We start from the raw sequence: 20,725 nt of genomic DNA on the forward strand, positions 1-20,725 counted from the left end.
TGAACCATAAACATAATTGATGATAAGTGAAGCTCATTTTGTGTGAGAGAGATTAGAGAGCATATCAGGCATGTGAACAAGTCACTGTCCCGAATGTTTGTGGTACCCCAAAATGTACTGGTGTCATGCAATTATCATACTTTTTGTTGATAGATGCAGCTAAAGTTTGTAAAAGTGCCGTGGAAAATTAGAGTAAATGGACAAGCCATGCATTCCTTTTTCTGCAGGTTTTACTCTTGGCTTTCTCTGCGTAAAATCTAAAGAGCAGAATTATATCAAGACCAGTGCTGCTTCAGATTGGATACACACAGTGCTGACAACAAACATTGCAACCTTCCTCACTCCTCTGAGTCATTGCCTTGGAAGTACTAGGTTCAGACCTTCAACTACTACCACTAATTTCTGATGTCTTCCAGTGTGCTCAAACTGTGGCCATTACCTTCTCTTCAGCCAGTGGCTCTCTTGATATTTTCTTTTGAAGACCTCTTTTCTGATACAGGTTTCATTGGAGGACTTTCCCTTTAAAATTATTTATAGTTTTCCTCTTCTCATTCAAACCCTTTTCCTGTATTTTTGTGCTGTAAATTTTTACTAAAGATAATAGAACTGGTATCTCAGTGTTGAGAGGATCAAGACATACAGTATGATCAAGAAATAATAGAAAAAGGTATAAGGATAAGAAAAAAAAATCAATCTTTACATTAATAGTGAAAGGTTTAACCCCAACCCTTTTGAAGCACTAAAATCTAATAAAGGAAAAAGAAAATCTGTGACAGATGTTTTTGTAATCCTGTGTAATCTTTTTCTGACATTAAAAGGATTAAATGTCTGTTTCCTGCAGGCTTTTTTTTTATCAAGGGCCTGTCTTTGACAATATTTACAAATTTCCCCTCTGTATTCAACCCCTCCTTTTGCATTTAAAAGCTGCAAGATTTTTAGCTGTTTGAAAATCTTTCTGCTATATCCGACAGGAATTAATGTCAATACTAGTTAAATAATCACAATAAATTGTTGTTGTACAGAAATAAATCTGTAATAAAGAGACTGACTCGAACTAGTTTAACCAAATAACACCATCTTTAACTTTGCATGAATATTTTTGTGCAAGTTTGTAAGCGCTGGTTACCAGTTGATGCCTTTAAACAGTCACAGTCCTCACAGGATGAACTGAAACTTCAGTCCACTTACTTTTCATCCAGCACCATCATGGAGCTCTCTCTTGTACTCTGAAGATGATTAAGAAGGTGATTACAATGTCTGAAGTTGTCTACTCCTTCTGATACTTCACACATGTTATTGTTTTGTCCCCTTTCAGTTGGATGTTGGATCTTAGCATCTAGTGGCCTGTATTATGCTGACAGACATGGACACACCCACCTCCAGTCCAACAGCACATCACAATTGCCAACTTGACCCATTGGCTGAACTCGAGCCCAAGCAGGACAAGGACACCATTTGCCTCACTCTCCACCTGTACTATCAAGGGAAGGGTGGTGAAGGGGATGAGGTCAACAGTTCAGAAAGAGCCCTCACGTTTCCAGCTGGGGAGTATGTAGCAGAGGAACTATGCATCAGTGCGGCGAAAGCATGTGGTAAGTCACAACTAGATTCTAATGTCTGCCCAAACCATAGACTGTAAATATTAATGGACTTAGCCTGAGTGACGTCACTCATCTGCTACTGCTGGGGGCATTGAAGTCCCATCGATGACTGTCACCATGCTGGAAACGCTGTCTTAACCTAACTTTCAGTCAACCTAGCGACAGCCTGAGAGCTGGAGCTTTCTTTTGACATGTTTTTTCAGTACACACAAACATTTGCAAATAAAACATACTTAGACACTCACGCACTGTGAACACGAATCACAATCTTGGAAAGTGCCTAGTTAAATAAAATCATTAGTCATATATATTGGTTGTTGCAATGATAGTTTTTTGAATAATCCTAATTGCTTTTCATTTTAAAAGCCTGTCTGAAGTAGGGGTCCCCCAATCTCTTGTCAAATGAAAGAAATGATGCATCAAATGCAGACAGTGAAGCAGAAATCCTAGAAGAACGTATTAGATTTTATGTATGGGATAAGAATAAAAGCCTGGGAAGGGCTGAGTTATGTTTTCAACCAACAACATTTTCCAGTTCCCAGTGTCTTAAAAGCACATGATGCACTCAATGTTTAGAACAATCTGGAGATAAAAGAACGCTTCAAATGCAGATGACACACAGGGGAAAACTTATTTTGTTTTAATAAATCAACCTTTAACTTTTTGACTAAAAATAATCAAAATATGTATCTCTCTCCAAACTAAATAAGGAAACATCCTTTGGAGACTTAAAAATGTCGGCCATTTACAGTTTTTGTACAACAGTAGAGGATTAACTGGATCTGAGGTTTGGGATGGGGCGGTACACTGGGGGCCAAGTGTTAGGATGGGACTTAATTATCTATTAAAAATATTTGAAAAAATACATTTCCCTTAATCTAGGTGTTTATTTCTTATTCCATGTTGTTCTTATTTTTTTGTTTCAACTTTGATCTCCACCTTGTTTTAGTGTTCACTCACAAACTACTTAAACCATTTACCTTACAGAAAGAGCAGGTACATGACAGGAGAGATTGTCCACTAATCATTTGATCATGGAGAGGGTGGTATTGTCTTGGACTGATTAAAAAAAAAAAAAAACATGCATGTTTGCCTGCCCAAAGTAAGTCGTTTGAGGAACTTTAGCATTTGACCTTAAAGGCATTTTATTCTTCTTTTTTCTTGTTTAATTTGTCTCCTATCCTCCTTTATAGTAAAGCTGGGTCTATTTTTGTTATGTTCATTAGTAGAAATCAGATGAAGCGGGAAACATCCACTTCAACAGGAAGAAGAACTGAATTCCAAGACTCTGATTCATGTCTGTTTATTTCTCTGTTTATTATTATTTTAAACAGAAGTAGTGTTCAGCCTGGCTTTATGTCCTCTCTTTCTAGCAAATTCAAATCAGGAAGTTGTCAACTGTTGTGTCTGTTTTTCTTTTGGCCTCAGCTCTATCTCTCTCCTGCACACTCTCTTGCTTCAATGCTTTTGAGCCGATAAGCAGAAACCCCCCCCCCTCTCTCTCTATTTTATCTTCTCGCCAGTTGTTTTTCCTTTTCATGTCTTTTTACTACCTGGTTAATTTTACACAGTAATTCACTTTCTACACATGGTTTATATATAATTAGACATTGTAATGTATGATACAAGATGGGACTTGCTTATACTGTTGGTTACAGCTTTAACTTCACTTCCCCTGTTGTTGTTAAATTTACTTCCTCTTACACACCCCATGCCATTGCTTAACACGTGTGAGTGTTTCCTTCCGTGTGATGACACTTTCTGGCTGCTAATGACCTACTTAGCCCGGCTGACATGACACCTTTCTGCAGTTGAACTGGGGCTTTGCAGACATAATGGTAATATTTGAATGGTCAGAGGTCAATCCAGAGAGGAATGGTAGGGGCTGATAGGGACCCATATGCCAGCAATCCTAAATATAATGTTATCATAGAATAATATTTGACTTATATTCTCCATCAAAGTGGTAAATGTGATCAATAATAAGGTTGTTATCATTTGTGCATCATCATTATTATCAAATCATAAAAAAAGGTTCAAGTTGAGTTGTTTTTATTTGTCCCAAAAAACAGAATAAATAAAAGTATTTAAAAAAAACAGTGTCAGTAGACTTTCTTAATATCAATTATAGTTCTGCAGTACTTTTCAGAGACTATAAAGCATGTGTTCCCTGATCTTTAGTTATTAGAAGCTATCTCAAGCCATCCATTCATTCATGAAGCTCAGTGAGTTTAGGGCACGGTCTCACTGTCAATGATGTCCCCCCTCCCCATTCCCTTGCTGGCCTGCACGGCCTGCAGTCACACTGCTCCAGGACAAACCGGGCCTAAGCACGGTTACCTCTTGTACATAAAGTCGTAAGACAGCACATTCATGGCTTTTTGTTTTTATGAAGCAGGTTCACAAACAGGCGGTCTAAAGAAAAAAGTTTAAAAAAAAGGGACGTGTCTTTATTTTGAGTCATTTTAGTCAGATACAGCCAGAACACTCTGGATTTCTTCATGATAAAGGCTGTCAACGCTGTTTACCCGCATGCTTGTGCTTGTGCTAGTGCATGAACTGTACCGTGCCAAAGCACACCTCTCCGAAGCGTGCCATGGCCAAGGAAGTGTACAGAGCTTGAGCACGGTACGGAGCGATCACACTGGTCAAACAAACTGGACTTTAGTGATGAAGCGTGCTTATGCATGGAACAGGTGGCCAGTGTGACCGTGCCCTAAGTGACTTGAGTCCCTGTTCCAGAGTCAAACTCTCTGCAGACAGTAAACAATGATTGTTTTCTCTGTTTCTTTACAGGGATTGCTCCACTGTATTGCAGCTTGTTCAGCCTGATGAGGGAGAGTGACCGAATATGGTTCCCTCCAAATCACATCTTTAAACTGGACCAGCCAGCCAGTGAGAAGCTGCATTTCAGAATCAGGTAGTTTGAGATATTTGAAGTATAATCTTATTTCCTCGTTTCAGCGTTTCCATGTTTTGTTTTAAGGTTTAGGTCTTTTCTTTTCGGCTCATCTTTGGTCTTCTTTTTGTGTGCAGATACTATTTTCCTGGCTGGTATAACAGTAGCAATTCGATGTATGCCCACCGCTGTGGCATGACCAAAGGGAGGGAAAGCCCTGTGATGGATGATTGTGTCATGGCTTACCAATTTTTCCAGGTTAGTCTTCATGTCTCACACCTCGTGTAATGATTCTTCTTCCTTATCTGCTGTATGTTTTATTTTATTTTATTGGAGTGCATTTCTGGATTGGTTGTCATATGCAAACCTGCATTCTAATAGAACTATTTCCAACAGTTTGTACCCCCCATAAACAGATAAGCAGAAATATTGGGTGGTGGGCAATAAAATATGCTTGTTTTCCTCTCTGTTTGACTGACTGGTAGTCTGTCTATCATGTCACTCGTTCTGCTGTGTAAGTTGAGAAAACAGGATGTGGGTCAGGGCTAAAAAAAAAAAAACAAAGGGGGAAGATGGGGTTGTCAGGGTTATTTTTTACTGTGTCTCAGTGTCTGTTAGTGCATATTTCTGTGCAATTTTTTAAGTGGTGTCTGTTTTTTTTTCTGTCGCACATGGTTGTGGGATCTTGAAATTGTGCTCTGTTATGCTGTGTTTTTATCTCTGCTGCCACATTGACTCCATGAGTTATGAGTTTCACCACCATAGACTATACAGTCTGTGGTGTCAACAGACTGACCTACTGACTGTTTGTTACAAGCAGCCCCAACAACACTTGTTTATCAGGTATTAAATGAAATAAGTTTCACTTTACAATACAATTTGTTTTTTTCAAATTATTTCGGGCTTTTACTTCTTCATGTACATGAGACAGTGGTTAGAGTAGGAAACCTGGGAGAGAGAGAATAGAATAAACATGTAGGGAAGGAGCCAAGGGTAGGAGCCAAGCCCGGGCTGTCCACTTGGAGGACTACCAGCACATTCTCTTTGCATCCAAACGTATTGCATGGCCAATCAGCGCCCATTCAATACATTTGTTTTGTTGCAAATTAAATATATACAATACTTATTTTTACTTATTTAAAATAGATGTGATTAATGCTAATTTGGATGAATAGATTGTTAACGTCAGTCTGAAAACCAATAATTACTGCAGTTATATTCCAAACCCTTTGAAGTTATATTTATTCTCACCTTGTATAGTTTAGATCCATGTTTAGACATGTGAATTTAGGTCAGACATTCATCTTTTCTTCAGACTCTCCCAGTCATTTTTGTATGTTTTTAATTTAATTTTTTCTCCTCCAGTGGCGCAGTGACTTCCTGAATGGATTGGTTCATATTCCAGTGAGTCATGAAGCCCAGGAGGAATGTCTGGGCATGGCGGTGCTGGACATGATGAGGCTCGCCAAAGAGAGTGGTCAGTCACCAGTGGACATCTGCAGTGTTACCAGGTATATCCATATTTGTATATATTATTGAATGTACACATTTGGTCTATATCTGCTTATTACCACCAAGAATCATAAAATAAAATAAACGTGTTATGTAGTGGAAAAGGGGACAGTTCTGTAATAATCCCTAAGTTTCACACGACAGAGTAGCTGTCTTTAGTATTGAAAAGTGCAGCCCCTCTACTGCAACATTTTTAGATGTTTCACGATGTGATAGACAATTCAAGTCATTGAAAACACAAAAGGACTCATATTTCACTCGTGTTTTAGGCTATTTTAGTGGCACATATTTGGTTCAGCTCATGAATTTAAGAGCATTGTAACAGAGACTTCAGAAAAAAGTTAGCATGGAGATAGATTCATTATTGAAAAGGTGTCAACAGAATCTGATTCAACTCTTATGGACTTGAAGTGAAATGTTATTGACTGATTCTCCTGAGGTGAACCCAGCAGGTACAGCCGGCACGGAGCCTGTGTAGTGTTCACTCTTTTAACCTTGCTCCTCCCTCCTCTCTCTGTCTTCTGTTGTTTGTTTCTTATTCCCTCTTCTTCTCTGCGTTCTTCTGAACTACTCTTACTTCACTAATAGCTATAAGTCCTTCTTGCCAAGATGCATGCAAAACCGCATCCGGGAATATAACATCTTGACTCGGAAAAGGATCCGCTACCGCTTCCGGAGATTCATCCAGCAGTTCACCGAATGCAAAGCCACAGTGTGTAACCTCAAGCTCAAATACCTGATGAGCCTGGAGATGCTGCTGCCCAGTCTCTATTCCGAGCGCTTCCAAGTCACTGACCTCTCGGCACGGGAGGTTACCATCGTCGTCATGGGCAACAGGGGCATCCAGTGGTCAAGAGGGAAAAAGGAGGCGGGGGCAGAGGAGGTGAGGAGAGGAAGATGGCTTCATGTTGCCTCAGTAATGGATTCTGCACAGTGTGATGTCTGTTTTATAACCAATAGATGGAGCTGTAGGAGTTGTTTTAAATTGGCTATAACAACAAGAGGGTTTGTGTGTGCATGCTTCCTCATCTCTTAAAAAAGAAAACCACTGTTTTGTTCTTTTTGTGACTGCAGGAGCTGCAGACATACTGTGACTTCCCAGAGGTGATTGACATCAGCATCAAGCAGGCAAACAAGGAAGGATCTGTGGAGAGTCGCGTAGTAACTCTGACCAACCAGCACAACAAGATCCTGGTACAGTAAACACTGGACTCTTAACAAGCTGTTAACAGGCGTTCTCTTATCTTAGCTGTTCTGCTCTCTTATCTGCTTTGCTGATATCAGGAATGTTTTAATAATCACATACTTGTCACATAAATTGTTTGTACAAAGTTAAAGGAAGTTATTTGATAAAGTGCATATTGTCATATGTTACAGTAAATTGCATACATAAATAGATTGAATCCTTGTGATTTACATTGATTAAAAGTTATGAAAAGAAACAAAATATTCCATTTACTTTCTTCCCTCCCTGTCTGTGTCTGACCACAAAGGAACTGGAATTTCATTCGCTCTCGGAGGCCTTGTCATTCGTGTCATTAGTTGATGGGTATTACAGGCTTGTTGCAGATGCGCATCATTACCTGTGTAAAGAAGTAGCTCCACCCAGACTCCTGCGGTGCATTCAGAGCTACTGCCACGGACCTGTGTCGTGAGTATCACATACATGCAAAGTTAAACATTTTTACAGATCTACGCATGCACTTCTAACCTCAGAACCTCCACAAACACACATTCTGTGTCTGATCACAGGATGGAGTTCACAATTGGCAAGCTGCGTCGCTCTGGTAACCACCAAGGCCTGTACATCCTCCGCTGCAGCCCCAGGGACTACGACAAGTACTTCATGTCTTTTGTGGTCGGAGTAAGTTGTTAATGTTGGGTCATCATTACTGTGAAGTACACAATCTCTGCCAATTTAAACATGTTACTAAGTCTGCTGTACACTACTGCCTGCATCAAAGTAGACTTTCAGAGTCACTGCCATTGGCTGATACAACGAGGCGCCACAACAAGTCCCTTCACAGCATAGTGTTAGTTCAGTGTAAGGCTTTAGAATAATCATTGTTCAAATAAAGGTGAAGATGGTCAAAGTGACAGCTGCATCATTACATTTAACTGTTTCTAAAAGTGAACTGTTTTTGTACAGTATGTATATGCTAAAACTAAGGTAGTCATAAAAACGTGCATGCAAGACTTCATTGACAATTTTGTCTATTTAAATGACTGAATATAACCCATTATCCTATTTTCAATCACTGAAGGGAGACATGAGGATTGATTCTCTCACATGCTCTCAAGTCTTCCCACACTGATTCAAACTCTGAAAATTATTTTTTCATGATATTCAGCATTACTAGAATAGATAAAGATAAATAGAAAAACACATTAACTTATAATCACAATAAAAGCTGCAATAAAAGGAAATCTTGGTGCTCTACATTTCATTAAAAGTCTGAGAAGAAGATACAAAGTGCTGAGGTAGCAGGCTCGATTAAATAACACAGCTTTTATCACTAAATGAGATATTTTATAGCAACGGCGATGAATGATGTTCTTTTATAAAACAGGGTATTTTTTTTACTTTTGCCCTGAAGGCAGCAGCTGAAAATAGTGACTCAAAGGATTGCTGCTGACCTCTACATGTTGACTGCTTGGTCATGGTGACAAGAGAGCTGGGTTTAGTTTTAACTACTTTGGAGAGCTTTGTCTTGCTTTTCACAGTAAGGGGCTCAAACCATGAAAGAAATGTTTAAAGAAGAGGACACTTAATCAATGATTGGTAAACTCTGCTGGCTGACTTCAGAGTTCCTTAATTTACACAGCAGGAGTCGCTGCTGTGCTGTTTTGTAAATATAGTCCACATGTTCAGTGAAGGTGAAAGACTGGTCTGAGACAGTCTCCGGGTACTTAAAGCAGCTCGCTTGCTCCACCTCCTGTCCGTTTATTGTAAGTGGTTTCAATAGAGGGTTAAGAAGTCTGTTCTTATGACCACTCAGATGCATTTCTTTCGTTGTATTGACTTTCAACAAAACATGGCTGTTGTGGAACCACTTTGTGAGTTGTGAAACATAGAGTACATTAGAAAGCAGCGCCACTAAAGCCATGTTTGCTTACTAACGTTAAATTTCTGTATTGAATTCTACTACATGGAATCATTTATTTGGATTTTTGGATTTTTCAGCGTGAAGCCGTAGTGGACTACAAACACTGTCAGATTGTGAAGACGGAGGCGGGAGAGTACATTCTGAGCGGTGCCAAAAGGAGCTTCGGCTCACTAAGGGAACTTCTGCACTGCTACCAGAAGGAGGCGCTCCGCACTGATGGATACACATTCCAGTTGATCAGGTGCTGTCCCCCCACCTCCAAAGGTCAGTGTTTAGTTACATACATACTCTAGAACGTCTAGTGTACTGCAGCAGATTCATTTTCATCCTTAAATAAGAAGAAATTGAGATTTGTTGTGACGCACAGCATGACCGTTAGATCTCTGCAGGGATTTGATAGCGTTGATGATGAAAACTGATGACTCATTGATTACTCCAACAGGTTTTCAGTGAACAACAAAATGTTTTTTATGCTTGTATGCATGATTAAGACCTCTTATTAAACCATTTCATTTAAATAATGAGCAGCTGTTGCAGTTTGACTTAAATTTGATAATTAACAGTGTCACCCAGCAATGCGATGACCCTTATTTTACCACAGTCCTTGTCCACCTTTTTATCTTTCCTCAGATAAATCGAACCTGCTGGTGTTCAGAAACAATCAAGGGGAAGAGGTTCCGCTGTCCCCCTCGCTCCACAAACACAACATCAGCCAGATGGTCTTCCACAAGATCCGAAAAGAGGACCTCGTCATCGTAAGATAACCCTTGTCGTAGATAAGATCTTGCTTTAACATTTCCTCTCTTCTGACACATTTAAAGGCTGCATTGTTGTTTTGTATTAGATGTTTTGTAAAAGCTTGCAACAACATCAAGAGACAGTTGTATGTAATTTCTTGCCCTGAACAGATTTTACTTTTAGATTTGATTAAGGTGATACCACAGCTGAATGCTGCAGGTAAAAAGTCCATTGTAAATGTGTCAAAATAAACATGTCAACCATTATTTAGATCAGGAACACAGAGTGCAGCGGGGTTGGTGAGGTTGCTACAGTTCTTAAAAAGACATCCTTATTGAGCTATCTGTTGTAGTTTGAGGTCGATAGCAGTCCCTGCAGACATGTGTGACCACATTGTTGGCATACCTGTGAAAGTGTGTCAGCCGTGCTCTATCCTCGTTGGCCCCAATCTATTTCTGTCTCACTGTGTTTTTGTGTTATTTGAGTGATTGTAATTGTCTGTCAGGAAAATACAAAGATGGCCTTTTACTAATCAGAGAGTTCAGAGTGTTTAATGTTGTTTTGTCACAAATCCCTTTTGATAATTTCAACTTTCATAAATACTTTTTGTTCGTAAATTTTCAAATTTATATAAAGAAAAATCAATCCATTCACTTACCGATCATCCCGCTCCGGTCCCTGGGGGCGAGCCCACCTGTCAGTGGGTTAGAGGTGTGGTTTATCCTGGACTGGTCACCAGTAAATCACAGGGCTGACATACAGGGACAAACAACCAGTCACACTCACGCTCATGGGCATTTTAGAGTCACCAGTTAACTTAACGAGCATGTCTTTGGACTGTGGGAGGAAGCTGGAGTCCACGGAGGGAAGCCATGCGTGTACAGTGAGAACTCGACACGGGAACCAACTGCACCACAGTGCAACCCGTTAAAACAACATGAAAAATAAATGACGAAAATAAGAAGAGCACATAGTGGGGGAACCTGAAGTTGAAAATAATCATCATATCCAGCCAAAAGTCCATGAGACAAGAGAGGGCATCCTTGTTTGCAACAAAGTGGGTTCATCTCTCACTTTTTAGCGAAGGTTGCCCCTTTAAGTCTTTGAGAAAAAGTAATCTTTTCCCTTTTTCATATATTTACTGTTACTATTCCATACATTCGTTGGGGCTTGGGTTCGGCTTTCTAACATTTCCTTGTAATTGTTCTGATTTTTTGTAAGTAATGAGCTGTACCTTACACTGATACTGTACCAGTCTCTTTTTTCAATAATAACATTCTCACCTATCAAACCAAGATACAGGACCTTTAACATCATTAGGTATTCATTTCATAACCCCAAATCTCCTTTTGCTTCAGTTGATACTATAAAAGAAAAACAACAGTTTGAGCTTAATGAGTGCAATGTGTCCATTCAAGGTTTTATTTGTCTTGTGACTTTTCTTTGCACTACAAAATACAGTATGAAGGGGTTTGCCAAACTCTTATATCAATTAAATGCTCCTCAGGGAAAGTACTTAGTTGGGTTACACTAAGTGGATGGATTGATAGTGTTGGTCAGTAAATGTTGTCTTTGACTCTGAGAAAGCAAAGAAAATGCACTCCAACTGTTTTCCAAAGTAGATTATAACACATAATAAATCTCTCGTTTGTTAGAATGAGAGTTTGGGCCAAGGAACATTCACCAAGATCTTCTGCGGGGTGAGGAAGGAGCTGGGAGACTACGGCGAAATACACCAAATAGACGTCGTTATTAAGATCCTGGACAAGGCTCACCGCAACTATTCAGAGGTTAGTGTGTGAAACACAGGTTGAGTGAGTGAGAATGTCAATCTTAATTAAAAAACATTATTCTTTAAAAACTTTTTTATTACCCTGGTGCCAAACGTTAAGAGGGGAAAAGCTATTAAAATCTCTTGTTTGATTTTCTCCCTTGTAGTCTTTCTATGAAGCAGCCAGCATGATGAGCCAGCACTCGCACAAACACTTACTTCTCAACTATGGCGTGTGTGTGTGTGGCGATGACAGTAAGTTTACAACACACACACACACACACACTTACATACAACTGGAGAGAGATGGTCCACAAGAAATGATATGGCTATCCTCCCCGGTGGCAGTTAGAAAGGGAAGGTTTAGACTCTAATGCTAGATGAGCAAAGAAAAACATGGAATACAAAAACACCCTGGTGGGCTACGTGGGTACTGCAGTTAAAGTCAACAAGGAGTCACAGAAAATCACAAATTTAAACATTTTTCTTCCCATTGTAATGTTTCCTTAAACAGCTGTCCCCTCATCTCCATTGCAGACATGATGGTGCAGGAGTACGGTAAATTTGGGTCGCTGGACACCTACCTGAAAAAGAATAAAAGCTGTGTTAACATCACCTGGAAGCTGGAAGTGGCGAAGCAGCTAGCCTGGGCAATGCACTATCTGGTGAGAGAAAGCATAGTCAAACTACTTAAAATTTAAGCTTTTTGATTTTTTTTTTTTTTTTTTAATTAACTTATACTTCTTCTCTTTCTGCACACAGGAGAATAAGAACCTCATTCATGGAAATGTTTGTGCTAAGAATGTTCTTTTGATCAGAGAGGAGGATCGGATGACGGGCAGTCTGCCCTTCATCAAACTCAGTGACCCGGGTATCAGCATCACCGTGCTGCCTAGAGAAGGTGAGAAACGCGGGTCCCTGCACTGACCTGATGTGAGAAGACACAGACGTCACACCTCTGTGATGATGACCACCAAGATGGATGTGCTGTATTAATAAATGTGTACCTCCTTGCTGTCCATCTTTACCTTCTATTCATGCAGCTCATTCTCGCTGTGCGTCTTTTTTTCTTTTGTCCGTCCTTCAGTTCTGATGGAGCGTATCCCATGGGTGCCACCTGAGTGCATTGAAAACGCCCAAAACTTGAGTTTAGCCACAGACAAGTGGGGCTTTGGGACCACCCTTTGGGAGATCTGCAGTGGTGGAGACAAACCTCTCAGCACCTTGGACTGCTCCAAGGTCTGAGACACAAACAATAAATGATATGTTTTAGTTACTGACAATAATCTGTTTTAAAGGGATACATGTAAAACATGTTCTCATGCTAGCCAGCTGCTAGCTCATACTTCATATTAACTGACAAACATAATGGTAGTATGGGAGTTCTCACCTTTCAAAAAATTACAAATCTTTAAATAGTAACCCATTCAATTAAAATTAACACATATTTAAAGGAGTTTGTTTTTTAAAAACACATAATTTGTATTTCGAAGACTCTGCTCCAGTACATTTCTAAAACATATTCTACATGCAAGCTCTGATTTTCTCCCTGTCCTCTGCAGAAGAACTTGTTCTACGAGGACCGCCATCAGCTGCCTGCTCCTAAATGGACAGAGCTGGCAAATCTTATTAACAGCTGTATGGACTACGAGCCCTCACACCGACCCTCCTTCAGATCAGTGATCAGAGATCTTAACAGCCTCTTCACACCGGGTATAAAAAAGCAGTCACAGAGTCACAGTCAGAGTTTCCATGTCCGTCACACAGATGTGAAGATCAGTTATATGAAATGACTTTGCACCTTTTCGTGTTGCAGACTATGAGCTGCTGGTCGAGAGTGATATGGTGCCCAACAGGTCGAGAGGCTCTGGCTTTCCATGGGCCTCAGAGAGCCAGGAGCCGGCCCAGTTTGAGGAGCGCCACCTCATCTTTCTCAAGCAGCTGGGAAAAGTAAGATATGCGCACACTCTATTTGATTTGTATCTAGATAATGTCCTCAGGTGTCCATGATTATGACTCATCACAGGTGTCCCGGACATGAGTTGATCAGGCATGTGAATCACAAACTTATTGCAAAGTTTTACAAAAGTGTTAATAAAAATCAGGATGTCCCTCTCCTCTGCTGTCTGGACTGAGCAACAGAATCATAAAACCGAGAGCCAGAATGATGCATGGTCTTGGCTGGATTAACACGATATCTGTCAAGTTCCAACTGGGCTGTGCAGAAGTGTGGGCCTGTGAATTTCTGCTTAAGGACATGAACGCCTTCAAAACTATCAGTTAATTAAGTTTAATTTCTCTGATTATAGCTCGATCCCCTCTCTTCAATGTTTGTCTTTCCCACTCATTGAGCCTGAGCAAATTTGTCTTGGTGTGTTTAAGATCAGTCATTAAATATAAGGCTGGTGGAATGCTCCCTTTGCTGCAAGAACGATAGCGCTCTGGCTTTGTTGCAAAATATAATGATAATGAAAATGGTGAGGGACAAAATCCGCAATATTGTGTTGCTATTGTGCCACAGGAAATAAAGTCATATCAGCCCTTTCCCAGATCCCCCCAAAAATAATCATACGTATGAGTAAAAACTGTGATTCAATTGAAACCATTCGTTTTGTTAGAAAATGAAATGTTGTTCATGCATCTTTCTAATCCGTCTTCTCTGTGGCCCTATCCTGCAGGGGAACTTTGGCAGTGTGGAGATGTGCAGATACGACCCTTTGCAGGACAGCACTGGGGAGGTGGTGGCGGTGAAGAAGCTGCAGCACAGTACAGCTGAGCACCTCCGGGACTTTGAGCGGGAAATCGAGATCCTCAAATCCCTCCACCATGAAAACATCGTCCAATACAAAGGAGTCTGCTACAGTGCAGGTATGAGCATTTTGCTCGATATCTACAGTATGTGTGCAACATAAAAATAAAAAAACAACATTTTTATCGCAATAAATAGTGTGTCATGTAATTTCCTTAATTCTAAAGGAAGATCTAGAGGCATTAAGTGTTTTATTTTGACAGGCTTGTTCAAACAACAAATGTCCCTTTATTTAAGCACCCAGACAGATTTTATTACACATAATAATGTCTTTTCACTTCACAAATTTGCTGCCTAGGGCATCACTGACCATGCCCATGACAGAAATAAATCTTGATTTTCTCAGTAATTCCACCATAAAGAACTCACCACACACACACACACACTGCTCCCACGTCATATTACCTCTGCTCAGTATCAGACTTAACTTCTTTATTTCTGCAGGACGAAGGAACTTGCGACTGATCATGGAGTATCTCCCCTACGGCAGCCTCAGAGATTATCTCATCAAACACAAGGACCGCTTTGATTCCAAGAAGCTGCTGCACTATGCATCACAGATTTGCAAGGTAATGTAGTAAAGAGGGCTGTGCTGACTCTAAAGACTAATACTACTAATACTATCAAGTTGTGACGTGGATTTATTGTGATATGTAGTATTATTTATGGAAGTATTGGTATGAATACTTATATAATAAAAAAATATATATATCAAGTTATTGTCAATTTATTTGTATTTTTCTGCTTTCAAAAGCCAAAGGATAGGGAAGTTGAGTAATTATTTATAAAACATGACTACTTACATAACCATTTGGTTCTTCCTGTGATCATACTTTAGGGAATGGACTACCTAGCAGTAAAGCGATACATCCACAGAGATCTGGCCACTCGAAACATCCTAGTGGAGAGCGAGACGAGGGTGAAAATTGGAGATTTTGGACTAACCAAAGTGCTGCCCCAGGACAAAGAGTACTACACAGTGAGAGAGCCTGGGGAGAGCCCAATCTTCTGGTGAGAGAGTCACACTGCGTAACAGTTTGAGAAGTATTTTCACATTTTTGTTGGTTGAACAAGACAAAGAATTACTGTGAAGCTTTTCAGCAGCAGTGCTTTGTGGCTGACATAAAGATCAGATCATGTGATACAAACAGGCAATGTAGATTTAGATTTTCTACATCCACACCAGGTGTGCCTTCTGTTTCTGACATGGCTTTGTATCTGCTTGTTATTTAAAAGAAGTTCTGACTTTAATAATAATGTTTTGTAAGGATGTGTGCACTCTATCATCATATGTTTGTTTGCTGTTTTAAGTTTTGATGTTTTTCAGGTATGCGCCGGAATCTCTGACAGAGAGCAAGTTCTCTGTGGCTTCAGATGTTTGGAGTTTTGGTGTTGTCCTCTTTGAACTCTTCACTTACAGCGACAAGAACTGCAGCCCACCAGCGGTACAACACTTACTTTTTTTCTTGTACCTACTTTAGATTTTTTTAATTACAATTTTTGAGTTTTCTCTCAAGTAAGCCCTCTCCTATTTTAGCCCTGATTGCTTTGTTAACAGTCTGACTAAATGATCTAATTAATCCGGCTTAATTATAATTAATTTAAAGTTGTTAAAGAAATCAGTTGATTAAGCCCTCAATAACAGGAAACACCTCTTATCATTGGTTTTTTGTTGGTGATAGTGGAAAGTTTTATAGTTTGTTTTAAAGTTTTTTTGGGGGCCTTTTTGCCTTTATTGGATAAGACAGCTGAAGAGAGACAGGAAGGGTTGGGAGGAGAGAGTAGGGGACGACAGGCAGCAAAGGGCAGAGGTCGCATCCGGACTAACAGCCGCTGGGACGAGGACCAAAGCCCCTTTACATGGGGCTTTCTTTTTGTGTTGTTTTTTAAACTACTGTCTTTCTTTTTTAGGTGTTTATGAACAAGATGGGAAATGAAAAACAGGGTCAGATGATTGTATACCATCTGATCGACCTGCTCAAACAGGGATACAGACTCCCTGCTCCAGATAACTGTCCAAAGGAGGTCAGTAACTCTTTCTTTAGAAACACATACATGTGGTCCAAAGCTAATTCACTACAGGTTTCTAAAGTAAAATAAATCCTCAGCCTTATTTAACAAATGTGCAAGTGTACCAAATGAAGTTCAAATGAGGCTACCATAATCAGAGCATTGTTATAGTACAGGGGTCAAAATAAACAAAGGCACAGTTTCACATTGAATTCCATTCTACTCAAGAGAGGGAGCAAATCATGATTTACTTTTGATGGCAAAGTAAATGAGCATATTACATTTTGTGTGAAGGTCAACTTTGGCTAACTTAGACTGCAGAAAAGACGCTTTTTCACTGACCTGCCAACATTCAGCACAAAATACCTTTTGTCCCAGAAGCCAGAAGAATGATTAGTCAACTACAGATACGCTTGTGTTGCCATGTTTTTAAAGTACTAACAAGCTAAAGACTAATCAGGAGAATAATAATAAAGGACTACTGATTGGGAGAAAATAAAGGATAACGCAGAAAAGGACATCTTGTCAAATCTAGTAGAGCACAAATAGAGCACCCTGAAATTGTAAAAAATAATATCTCAAAACATCAACTAAAATACCATGCCTACATGTAACACAGCATTTGTTTTTTTCTTCTTTTGATGCTTCTTTCAGATTACCAACATGATGACAGAGTGCTGGAACAGTGAACCCATTCTGCGCCCTACTTTTAAGACATTAACCGTCAGTGTGGAGACTGTACGAGAAAGCATGAGCGACATTGATCCCTGAAACTTTGACCTTGGGGGGGGGGGGGGGGGGGGGGCTGACGTCCAGGTGTCCGTCCTCAGATAACAACAGAACAATGAATATCTTTACAAAGTCTGATTTTGCTGCTCTCAGTTGTGGGATGTACATTGTTTTTGTGTGTGTGTGTGTGTGTGTGTGTGTGTGTGTGTGTGTGTGTGTGTGTGTGTGTGTGTGTGTGTGTGTGTGTGTGTGTGCTGCATGTCAGTCTAAAATGTACTGATATTGAAACAAGGATGATTATGGAAATACTAAGCATCCATACATTTTATCCACTCCAATTTCCTGTGATAACGAGAAATTCTAAGTTGAAAACAGCCAGTGGTGATACCTACTTTCTTTCTCTGCAGTTTACCCTTTTTTTTATTTACTGGCACATTAAATATACAAATGAGCTACCGTAATTAGTTTGTACACTACATCTGAGATAGTTTCTCCTGAAACCTTTAAGAACATTACATCATTATAATTTGTTGTGTGTTATTGTACATAATGTGTTTCAAAATGAACTGGATGGCAGTCATTGACCAGAAAATGAGTTCCTTTTATAAGAACATACGATCCACTCTGCTTTGATGAACATGTGCTGAATGTTTGAGTGTCAAGGTCATACTGGTTCAAAAATGAATCTAAGCCACCTACAGTTCATGGTTTTGTACTTTTATTGTTGTAAAATAAGAAATGTATTTTGTAACCAGTGTGGCCTCATGGGGCAGAATGTCAGCCGTCTGAGTGTTCACCTGAAGTGAACATAACGGCACTGCTCAAGTGAAAGGAAACCTCTGAGGAGAACTGAGCAGGACACCTTCTGGTGCTCTTTTCTTGGCATTTTAAAGACTGAATAAAAGGCGGAGCATTAACGTGACGCACAGGCGCCACACCCATCACAAGAGGATCCACTGAACTTCTCTACACGTGTTCTGGAGTCAGACTTGTGCCATTACAGTGGACTTTTGTTTATGTTTCATGCGCTGATAAAGTGGCCTTTTTTCATTTTTGTAACTTACCAAGGACTACATATTTGAATCATTTCAACAATAACTCCTCAGTCATCAGTGAGAAATAAGCATCTTGTTTTTGAGGAACCAGCTCTGAAAATGATGTTGCCTTCTTTTTACTAAGTAACCTGTTTATCATTTGTAAATACACCATGGAGTTTTTTAAAAGTGATTTTTTTTACAAGATCTATACTATTTGCAAACAGACTGATAATGTGAAGAGTGTTACAAAGGGAAATGTTTTTTTTTATATACTGCTTTAGTTTCTTTCTACATCATTTAAACCTTTAATGACTTCTGCTCATGTCCTTCCTTTCCCCTGAGTTCATTTAAAGATGTATGCAGTTTGTTTACAAAGGAGTGTGTATGTTTATTGGTCGCATCACATTGTCGGCAATAAATGTAACAGTGGGTTCAAAAGGAATTTTCTTTTTGTTGTTTAAATATTTAGATCTTTATCGACACCACACTATTGAGAGGAAACTCCCTGAATGAGAGCAGTTCGATTGAAACACAAAAGAAAAACAAATTGCCCAGCTTGTTTTATGTTAATAAAGTCAGGCTGTATTTAGACATCAATAAATGTAATGTTTGCCTTACTGCATAGCAAGGAATGAGTCACTGCACTTCACGAGTCACATGAACAATCGTAGCTGAATCCCATGCTTACCTCTGAGCTTTATTTATATGATGATCAGGCCAGTCTACCACAGAGTATAATAATTGAATGTGTAAAAAGATTTCAGTATTGAAGGAGGAGATTTTCATTTGTGCAGCACAGCTTTGGTGAAAGAGGTTAATCTGAGATGTCAGAGAAAATACAATAAAATCAATTTTTTTCCTTCAAAGTCCTCAGGGTACTAAACGATCATGGAGGCGTAACGCGGTGAACAAAGGGCAGTAATATGTTCACAGCAGCCTCGATGACATTATTGTGTGATATTGCCCGGTGCAAGTATGGACGATGTTTGTTCTGCAGGAATGGAATGAATGCACCAAATCCTTTTTCAAAAACAGAAACATGAAACATAATACTACACACATTTTAATTTTGAACAAAGTATTTCAAATTAAACTCAATGATCAAAAGCAGCCATACAGAACATGATCTCTTTTTTTTTTTTAACAAAATATCAAACAAGTGAAGAATAAAAAGAAAATATGACAAGATATATGCAGTAAGACATGAGTAGCATTAGCTAACTACAGCCTTTTAAACAGCAGATGTGAACTTGCTCTACATCTTTAACCCCGTACATCTTCCCACTACTGTCCATTGCTGCCCATCACACCAACCTCTCCTCCCCCCAGACCCCGTCTCAGCACAAGCGTCCAATATCATTTTTGGTACAGCCCTGGTTGCAGCACTTCCCTGCGACACCCAGAGAAAAGTTCCTCTTCCTCCTGCTCGATATGGGCAAGTCGACTTGGTCGGCTGGGTACCCCTCTTCAACGTTCAAAACCGTGGACAGCCGAGACTTTTCTGGCATCTCTGGGTCTCTCAGAGAATGCTGTCTGGCTCCTAGGAGAGCCACAAGGTCTGCCAGGGAGTACGAGGAGCGAAGAGGAGAGCGGTCGTCGGGTGTAAGCTCTGTGCCGAGTTGCCAGGTTTCATGACTGTCCTCCGCTGCAACGTCACTGAGGGGTTTCCACTGGAAGGGATCTGGAGAAAGTAAGACAATGGATAAATAAGAGTCCAAAATAAACAAAACAGGATGTCAAATGTGTATTATGTATACATAGACATAATGAATGGTAATTTCCTACAGAAAGATTTTCATTAGTAATACACACGTGAGCTGACCATGGTGCTGAAATACGAGGCTCGGTCAATCAATTGCCCGCTAAAACGGGAGGGGGGGAGGGGAATTAACACTGTAGCTGCCTGATGTTTAAATGTGAAGTGCAGTAGTATTAACTCACCTAAGTCGCCGTCTGTGGATCGTTTCCAGCGGGAGCCTCCGCAGGTGAAAATGACTGCTCTGATGAACTCTCTCCCGCACAGTTTCACACCGTAGTCCCTCGGGAGGATCAGCCTGCTCATCATGTCCGCCTTCACACAGTTGCACATGCCGCTGACAAACACCACAGCCATGGCAAGAGTCAGTCTCCACAGCATTTTTGCAAAAATGCCTTTTATTTTTTTACTTATTTGTTTTAAAGGAGGGTCAGCTGAGCTCCACCTTGGATCTTATCAGTGCCTTAAATCCTGCTCTTCCTTTTTTTGTTCCCTCTGTTAGGAGAGTTTTTCTTTCTTTCAGCCTGTTGAATGTTGAAGTTGTAAAAAGGAGCTTCTCTGTGTCTGTCCTTGTTGCAGAGCAGACTTTGGTTTCCTCGTCTTGTACCCTTTCTAGTCTTAGTCACTACTTCACTCATCAACTTATGTGTTCGATCCCAGCCGTCACTGACCCTCCCTCCCTCCCTCCCTTCCCATTTTTTCTCCTCACACACGTCATTTAGATTGATGACAATGACGTATGTCATGTTATTTCTC

The 20,725-nt window shown here is 40.0% G+C and overlaps 2 protein-coding genes across 3 annotated transcripts in view; one reads left to right on the plus strand and one right to left on the minus strand.

The window, feature by feature from the left end:
- The window catches only part of jak2a (Janus kinase 2a), a 30,460-nt gene extending 11,630 nt beyond the window's left edge, over window positions 1-18,830 (plus strand). For both annotated transcript variants that reach the window (XM_065965497.1, XM_020629877.3), the window contains exons 2-24: window positions 1,316-1,592; window positions 4,398-4,521; window positions 4,638-4,758; window positions 5,866-6,011; window positions 6,601-6,895; window positions 7,087-7,206; window positions 7,506-7,663; window positions 7,765-7,876; window positions 9,197-9,383; window positions 9,750-9,874; window positions 11,513-11,647; window positions 11,796-11,883; window positions 12,166-12,293; window positions 12,391-12,529; window positions 12,716-12,867; window positions 13,191-13,341; window positions 13,445-13,578; window positions 14,307-14,496; window positions 14,882-15,006; window positions 15,276-15,448; window positions 15,765-15,882; window positions 16,349-16,462; window positions 17,102-18,830. In XM_065965497.1, coding sequence (XP_065821569.1) covers window positions 1,352-1,592; window positions 4,398-4,521; window positions 4,638-4,758; window positions 5,866-6,011; window positions 6,601-6,895; window positions 7,087-7,206; window positions 7,506-7,663; window positions 7,765-7,876; window positions 9,197-9,383; window positions 9,750-9,874; window positions 11,513-11,647; window positions 11,796-11,883; window positions 12,166-12,293; window positions 12,391-12,529; window positions 12,716-12,867; window positions 13,191-13,341; window positions 13,445-13,578; window positions 14,307-14,496; window positions 14,882-15,006; window positions 15,276-15,448; window positions 15,765-15,882; window positions 16,349-16,462; window positions 17,102-17,218 — 3,393 coding nt within the window. In that variant the 5' untranslated portion in view covers window positions 1,316-1,351 and the 3' untranslated portion in view covers window positions 17,219-18,830. The remainder of the gene's footprint in view (window positions 1-1,315; window positions 1,593-4,397; window positions 4,522-4,637; window positions 4,759-5,865; window positions 6,012-6,600; window positions 6,896-7,086; window positions 7,207-7,505; window positions 7,664-7,764; window positions 7,877-9,196; window positions 9,384-9,749; window positions 9,875-11,512; window positions 11,648-11,795; window positions 11,884-12,165; window positions 12,294-12,390; window positions 12,530-12,715; window positions 12,868-13,190; window positions 13,342-13,444; window positions 13,579-14,306; window positions 14,497-14,881; window positions 15,007-15,275; window positions 15,449-15,764; window positions 15,883-16,348; window positions 16,463-17,101) is intronic.
- Window positions 18,831-19,258: 428 nt separating this feature from the next.
- On the minus strand, window positions 19,259-20,612 carry rln1 (relaxin 1). The gene is made up of 2 exons (XM_020629932.3): window positions 20,155-20,612; window positions 19,259-19,894 (listed from the first exon to the last, which is right to left on the minus strand). Exons 1-2 carry the CDS (start codon window positions 20,348-20,350, stop codon window positions 19,551-19,553), a joined length of 540 nt encoding a protein of 179 aa, XP_020485588.1. The 5' UTR covers window positions 20,351-20,612; the 3' UTR covers window positions 19,259-19,550.
- Window positions 20,613-20,725: the final 113 nt, after the last annotated feature.

The sequence above is a fragment of the Labrus bergylta genome, chromosome 17 (genome assembly GCF_963930695.1).
Source record: "Labrus bergylta chromosome 17, fLabBer1.1, whole genome shotgun sequence".
In the NCBI taxonomy this organism is placed as follows: domain Eukaryota; kingdom Metazoa; phylum Chordata; class Actinopteri; order Labriformes; family Labridae; genus Labrus; species Labrus bergylta.

Coding starts and splice junctions, on each gene's coding strand:
- rln1 (XM_020629932.3), bottom strand. CDS start 20,350: ATGCTGTGGAGACTGACTCTTGCCATGGCTGTGGTGTTTGTCAGCGGC. Junction 19,895..20,154: donor ATCCACAGACGGCGACTTAG/GTGAGTTAATAC, acceptor TACTTTCTCCAG/ATCCCTTCCAGTGGAAACCC.